The 8249-nt window shown below is 36.8% G+C and overlaps 1 protein-coding gene across 1 annotated transcript; it reads right to left on the reverse strand.

Annotated features, from left to right (window-relative positions):
* Nucleotides 1-219: 219 nt before the first annotated feature.
* On the reverse strand, nt 220-5569 carry LOC124145446. Its single transcript, XM_046515209.2, has 6 exons — nt 5464-5569; nt 3681-3935; nt 3179-3206; nt 2332-2532; nt 987-1105; nt 220-521 (listed from the first exon to the last, which is right to left on the reverse strand). The coding sequence occupies exons 2-6, from the start codon at nt 3882-3884 to the stop codon at nt 384-386; spliced, it is 690 nt and encodes a 229-aa protein (XP_046371165.1). The 5' UTR covers nt 3885-3935; nt 5464-5569; the 3' UTR covers nt 220-383.
* Between the last annotated feature and the right edge of the window lie 2680 nt (nt 5570-8249).

Genomic DNA, 8249 nt, shown 5'->3' on the forward strand with positions numbered 1-8249 from the left:
AAATCATACAGCGACAAGATGTTTGTTGTTTGTTGTCACACTCAGTAATGTTACAGCTACATGACTGCTACTTGGCAACAAGAATAGGATACGAAGGTGTGGATCTTATCCGGTAATGACACTTGCTGATTTCCCGTACTGTTGCGTCACGGTCAAGTAAATCACCATGTGTCATCACCATGTGCTCCAGCTCAAACGGAAACGAACTCAAACTAACTATTTGTTATTTGAATGCTTGTCCAAATTTGATGCATCATCCTGACACAGATGACATGAACATTTTTATTCAGTAAAATACAATGCGTTAGTTGCGCATCTTCATCGTAGGCATGTGTTCTAAACAGTGTTTAAAACATCTGTTCAGTTACAGTTTTCACATCACTTTAGTCTCCTTGGCACACTCCTGTGTAATAATCAAGGTTTTCTATGCGTGTGACTTCATTGTGAAAGTTATTAGGTCCATGCAATGCGTCTACAATTGCTTCTGACTTGCTTTGTTTCACCGGGGCGAAGTACACCAGCTGAAATGATTTGAAATGTGATCATTACTAATAAACTATGAACATTTTGTTTACTGCAATAAACATCAATACATATATTGTTGTGGAGACAACCTGCAGTCCTTTGCCAAACCAGAATAAGCATGACGTCAATGTGATTCGTCAAATTTCTATCGATTACGTTCGATGTAACTTCCTTACGCTGCTGTGACACAACTTATCACGTTCTACAATGCATGCCACTGTCACATTATCTTTTAAAAATATACTAAAATCCCATAACATGAAACGACAATACAGTTGTTAAAGTTCTGAGTTCTGAGATAGTGAAGACCCTTGTTCGTGGTAGTTATTCTAATAAATAAATAATTAAGAGAACAGAATAACAACTGAGAGCGTTAATTATCCATTGATATGTCACATTTGTATATTTTTGAAGTTCCTTGGAGAAAAAGTAAGACACCGAACGAAGATTCTTATTATTACCTCAACCGGAAACTCTGCGAGAGTTTTGAAACATACCGCTGGCTGACCGTTTTTATGAAGGGCTAAATCTTCCTCGAATATCCACTTCAGCTTTTCATTGTACTCAAGTGTTGACAAGTCTGGAATGGACATGATGGTTGATGAGGTAATTCATGATTGGTTAAAGACTATTGAAATATTTCGTTAGTTTATTGATTGAAAGTTTTCTTGGTTTTCTTATCATTATTTAATAGGGATTCACAAACACACGCTTATGATGTAGTAAGAATCTCAGAATGGACTCTGCGTTCAGAAGAAATTTTGTAACATTTAATAACAAGGTGTGGTGAACAATTCATAAGTATTCCAGCAATATCACGACGGGCGAAGCTGGAAAATGGGCTTCCCACATTGTATCCATGTGGGGAATAGAACCCTGGTCTTCGGCGTGGCGATCCGACGCCTTATTCACTAGGACGTCCCATCACCCCGTGTGGGGAACACAGCAGCAATTCAGCAGTAATGAAGAATTGGGATATTTCTGTCTACGTTAGTAAATGTAAGAAAAATGTGTAAATATATTCTTTTGGTTTCATTCAATAGCACTTGATGCAACTTAAAATCACAATAGCCACAACCAAGTTTGGCCAATGCCGATTTTATTTTTTCACACCATCATGTGATAATTTTGTTTCACTTGAAATAATATTTCAATTGTAAATTCTTGTGGCTTCTTCTTCTTATTTATTTATGGAAAGGGTGTTACACAGTATGTGTATGTGCATGGTCCAATTGTGTTATGCATCACTACATTTTAGAAGGGATGAAGTTTCATGTTTTGTTAGATATACATAGTAATAGGTTGGGACATATTTGTTCTACTTTTTGTACTTTGCGCATTCAGCACTCAGTCTGGTATTCGACATTCGTTTCAGATTATTTAAATTTAGAATAGATTGCTTCACATCTGTCACCATTCGGACTATTACTACTTTTCTGTACTTTTAACCTCTGTGACAAACAACGAAATTGACACCGAATACGTAGTAAGTCCTTTTGGTGTGTACATTCACTAATATATCGGTCAATAAGCTGTTAATTACCACTGCAGAACTTATCAATCATATAAATCTGAATATTGCAACATCTCTTCGGTCCTTCATATTCAGAATCATGCATTTCAGTTGTTAATTTGTTATTAGGATCGACCTTAAAGAGGTTATTTGCTCACGACCATGTTGTAATATATCCTTGATTCTCCGATTACACTTTTTTCAGCAACACTGACACCATGCAGATAACCTCAAGGTGATACTCTATCAAGCTGGTTAATCATCTTGCACTTCGTCAGGAATGTAGTATTTACCTTTCACGGGGAATATCTCCTTGTCCATGATTAGGTCATCATTCCCGAACGATGATGCCCACATGTCGTTGGGCAGGTTGAGACCAAGCTCCTTGGCGAAGTCACTGCAGTCGTAGAGGGATGTGACGCTGAACTCATATCCCTGGCTTGACAGAAAGCCTGTCAGTTGAGGCCAACTGCATGCTTTCTCAACGTCAAGAACTAAAACGCATGCAATAAAAATATATTTTGAAGAAGAATGTCTTATCATTAAGTCATGTGTGGATGAATGATATGTTCCACTTACATGAACACAATATATCTTTCTCTGAACGTCCAACTGCATTTACAGTCACATGCAGTATGACTGGTGTTGTCAATACCTGAATATATATAACATGTAAGTGAGATAGTTTATAGAAATCATATTTCCAGCAGTTTGCCAAATAAAAGGACAAATCAAGATATTGTCTCTGTGAGTCCCAACATGAGAGGATGAACAATAGCATCACTCAGCCTTTTTGAAAGAAGCACATAAAAACATATTGAATAACTAAAATATATGTCATTTGTTAATAATTCGTACCCAAATTTCCAAGTATACTAACCACCACAGTAGAGGTATAAAGAAGGGGAACACGTCATAGTCAAAATAGGGAATTGATTCAGACATTGTGTTTGCGTCACTGATGACTTCAATTTTGGATGACTTCCAGGTGTATATCATACAACTGTTTTAGGCTTGTACTAAGACCTTGAATGGTGTTAAGTTCAGTGAAAATATCCCAAGGAATAAGGAATACCGAATGAAATACGAACCGTTCAAAATATAAAATGATAACTAAAGAACATTGTTAAGTTGACTTACTAAGAATAATCCTTGGATTCCCGAGTTCCTGCTCAAAAAAAATAAAATAAGAAATACATGCGACTTATTTTCAGCACATATTACTTTTGTTCAATTGTATGTATTTTCAATGACCTATTTTTTTATCCAGAAATTACAAACATATGTCATGGAATTCCCGTTTTGTGCGACTTTATTTAAGTAACGTTTCATTATTTCATATAGACATATGTGTATGCAATATGTATGGCTATGCACATCTGAAGGATCAAGTAAATTATGTCTTCATGATTTAATAATTAGTGCCGTGGACTCTTCGATTCAAATTATACAACCCTTTAACCCTATCAAAACCACTTAATTTTGAGTGTCAGTTTGCAGATCTCCAGAGATGTAGATATGCTGTCCTTGGTATGTATTGTTATATAAGGGATACATAATTCTAAGAACTTGGTGATCGCCTATGTGCTATGCATTTTTGATGAATGTGTGCATGTCTTTTTAGTAACACAATTGTACAGACCTTAAATGAAAAGAGAACATCAATGTCATTTAGACGTTCCACCGTCTCCTTAATCTGCTGTATGTCCGCAGTCTCGTCTCTTCCCTCTTTGGGGGGAAGGAAGATTTCCACTTTGTATATAAGAGCATCTCTATCATCGGAAGCGCCGAGAACGGACAGGGGGAGACACACCATGGTGATCAAACCAGCGACGAATAGGAGCATTGTTAATTACAGCGAGTCGTTATATACTGTCTCAGGATTCCGTGAGGCAAACTGGAATAATTATAAGTGATAATTGCCCTTTCACAATCTCGTCACAGGTACTCATGTTCTGATCAGAATTGTCATTTTCTAGCATCAACGGACAGGTCACGTGCTAATTTTGTAGATAATACGCATAATGAAACGTTCAAGCAATATTTCGAATACCACTTTCTAAAATGTCACAATTGTTGTCCTCATTTATCGACAGTGAATAATTTCTTTTTCAGGAGATTTGGGGCCAGAACACCCACAGCCATAACAGCAATGAGCGCTTAATGTTTGGAGAGTCCATTGGCACAAACGCAATATTATCCCAAGGGTGTCTTAATGCAAGTGGTGCTATATATATGCTATATTAATAAATAACATTGACAGTAAAAACGACATCATATTATTCTAAAATAATCAATATCGAAAGAAATTCACCCTCTGAATGAGCAACTGCTGAGATTGTGACAGACAAATCGAGCATCATAACAAAAGTTATTGATTGTAATCAGTTTCCTAGGATAAGAGTGAAGGTGTAAATTTGGTGCACGATAGTATATGCGTTTATTTAACATGATGCCTCACAATGTGTCTTGATATAAACAACATATTTTAGCTTTGTGAACGAAAAAATGCAAGGTTCAAAACAGACTGAAATGGTCGAAATCTTTTGATATTTTAGCATTGTAAGCTGAGGAGGTTTTCATTACGAAACGTTATTCATTCCCATTGTCCATTTTTACAATATATTTTGTGTGAAATCTCTCTTTTGCTTCTATATGGTCAAAAACCTTTGGGTTTTAATGAATGTAAACATAGGGAATAGGTACGCCTTGGTGAGTTCATGTGGCAGTTAAATGCAAATACCTGCATATCAAATAATACCATTTGGGTAATTTGTCATTTATATGTTTTAAGCAATATGGAACATAACGTATCGGCTGCATCTACTTGTAATGTCTGAGCCATATATTCCTAAAAATGTAAAATACACACGTAAAATGTTAGGTCTTTGCGACAATGCTGCCTGTTCTTGTCCGGACGTATGAGGTTTTAATTGTTCTTTCCCACTGAAACCATCCTGCAGATTTTATATGCATATATGCGTATCCCACACGGTACACTGAATTAGCAGCCAGTCTTATTTTTCCCCTTCATGCAGAGCGCCAGGCAGGGTAAAAATAAGTACCATATTTTAAAGTCATGTGGCATGACGCGACCATAAGACGGAACCACCGGCCTTATGCTCCCCAGGCAGACACTCTATCCATTACATGACAGATACGATTAGACTAACATACATTCCCAGAAATAATGGTTGCCACAACAGTGCTTAGTTTCAGGGACTAACCAAATCTGCACATCTGATGAAATTTCTGGAATCTTGTCATTTATTCTCTAGGGTTTGGGAGACTAATATAGTAATCCTCGTATCTTCGAATGTTAAATACATATGATATACAATCTCTATTCATGTATAGATGGCTTATTGCCTCTATGCACCGAAAAAAGAAGAAATAATTGATAGCTAAATAGGAATGTCAATTACCTTTTTCAGTCTGTGGCAGTGTTGGATGATTTCTGTTGGCAGGTATATATTCATTTAAGTCCACGTGTTTATATATACACGTCAAGGATGCAAATATGAAGTTAAAATACACGCTTATCACCCAACATCACCATTAATAATGTTGTAAAATGAAATATATGACCTAATGGAACTACCGTCGGAATCGAATCGTGCACGGTGCCCAATAAAGGTGTTTGATAACACCTCCATCTGTTACTTGAAAGGCACACGCCATTTCATCAATATGATGATCATATTCAATTCATATTCAGTTCAGTTTCCATATCTGCGCTTGTAGACCTCTGCGGCTTTGAACCTTTTTCCCAAATTAAAACAGTTGGTGTGGCCGAAATATATCCGAACTGTTTCTTTTTTCGTTTTGTCGTTGTGTGAACATCTGACTGCACTTTCTAACGTTATGATAGGACAATCAGTCTGGCAAGAAATGTAACGTCTCATAGACAAGGGTTAGATTAACTTCCCTTTTACAAAGGACCGTCACTCAACGGGACGGACCGATGAATTGCCGTGAAAGGCAAGCATATATGCAGTTACGCCACTGTTTTAGAAACAGGTTTGAGTTGGAACTATAGAGACTATTGTCACTGTCCGACTGACACATCACTTTCCTTCTGACGTAACATTCAAGGAAAACTTGCGATGTTCAGGTAATGTTTGTAAGAGATGGGAAGAGATTTTTCGAGCACAGAATTGAAGAATGACAATATATGACAAAGAGGTTATTTACCATCCCCAAACACACAAGCGTGATAAACTGTACATAATCTCCATCTCTCAACGTGGATGTTGTTGTCATGAATCCCAACATGATTTGGGGATCACCAGTAATGCAATCCCTTATTTTGTGCATTTTCGAAGAAGGAAATAAGAAGGATTTTATTTACCTTTGTGCAGCAACTTGTTTTTTCACAAATTCCAAGATAAGAAACGGTAATTTATGGTCAATTCCTTAAAAATCAAAATTAAACAGTATTTTGTTTGTTTGTTGTTTAACGTCGCACTCAGCAATATTCCAGACCAGACAATCCGATGATTAATATCATGAGCATCGATCCACGAAATTGGGATACGATGACATGCATCAACCAAGTCAGCGAGTCTTACCACCCGATCTCGTTAGTCGCCTTTTACGGCAAGCATGGGTTGCTGAAGACCTATTCTACCCCGGGTCAAAATTAAACAGTAAGCATTACTATAACTGACATATAATCACAGTGGGCGTGTATATTTACATCTATTTATATACATACTGATGATTACTAAACTGTTAATATAAAACATCAACGCCAGATAAATTCATCCTCCATTACCCGCTCAAACAGATTTCATTGTCTCCAACAGGTACATTACTGGTGAACATGAATTAAGGGATCATTGAAAACGAATGAAAATCGCCAAAAGGGTAAGCATGTCCTGGTATACAGGTAGAACTCACCAACAAAATCATGAGTTTGGTACTTGATTTCATGCCCTAATAGACTGATTAAATTTCTTTGATAGGTATTTAGAAGTTCTTGTAATAAAGAAGTTATTCATTCATAAATCTTATCCTTACTTCGACTGTATAAAAACAATCTCTATAATAATAACTTGCATTTTTTCAGCATTCTTCTTACATCGAGCTATTAACAACTCTTTGTGTTTTGGTTCAATTACCAATCGTCAGGAAGAATATCATCACCATACGAATATGATGAAATTACATAAGGACACATATGACATGAATATCGAATACCTTTTTGAGAATCGATGGATGTAGTTGTGCACAGATATGCAGATGGATTTATGCATGGAAATTAAAAATGATAGCAAGCTAAATTTGTTTGTTTGTTTGTGGTTTAACGCAGCACTCAGCAATATTTCAGCTATAAAACGGCGGTCTGTAAATAGTCGAATCTTGACCAGACAGTCCAGTGATAAACATCACGAGCGTCAACATTTTCGAGTTGCTTTGGGAATTAAGTGCATGTACAGAATTGAAATATCACGCAAATGCTCATTTTTACTTGCAGTTAAGCTTGTCAATAGCGAACGTTCCCTAGTCATCAAATTCAGTTCCCCAAAGTCCAAACCCTCTAGGCCAAGCACCAGGACTTGACAAAAAGAATAATATCTCAAGACATAGAAATCAAATGTCACAAATTGAACAACAGAGACCAAAGGTATTACACCCTGTCTGCCTATGAAGATATTTTCAAGCAAAAGACTCTTTTTAATTAGTATCCAATCAGCTTGTTTCAAAGGGTTAATCCTTACTGTACATCTTCCTTCATTATCTGTGGACTATTTGTTACTCTGACTGTACATCACGCTTTCTAGAATAATGGGTGCACTACTTGTTACTCATGAGCTGTTGCTACTGTTATATGCTGCTTGTCACAACATATCATGTACCTCACATTATTTTGTCGTAGTCAAGGTGTAAGAACCTACATCAAAACGTCGCTATATGCTACCGGTAAAGCAGGTCATGCTTCACCTATTCGAGAACACCTGGTGTCATCACTGATTATCACTGTTCCATTCATAACATTATCATCACCTTTTGCCTTTCACACTCACTGGAATCTGTTTTTTTTCTGCAGATAATCGAGACTGACTATTCTCCGGCGATGACGTTTTGTATATATGGTTGTCATCACCAAATGATGCTTATGATGATGGTGTAGCGATAATGCTGCAACTAGGGCATCAAATCCTGCTTTGTACAGAAGACATCAGTAGTATATGTGGATGGCATTTCC

The sequence above is a fragment of the Haliotis rufescens genome, unplaced genomic scaffold, assembly GCF_023055435.1.
Source record: "Haliotis rufescens isolate VD_foot unplaced genomic scaffold, xgHalRufe1.0.p SCAF_10, whole genome shotgun sequence".
Classification (NCBI taxonomy): domain Eukaryota; kingdom Metazoa; phylum Mollusca; class Gastropoda; order Lepetellida; family Haliotidae; genus Haliotis; species Haliotis rufescens.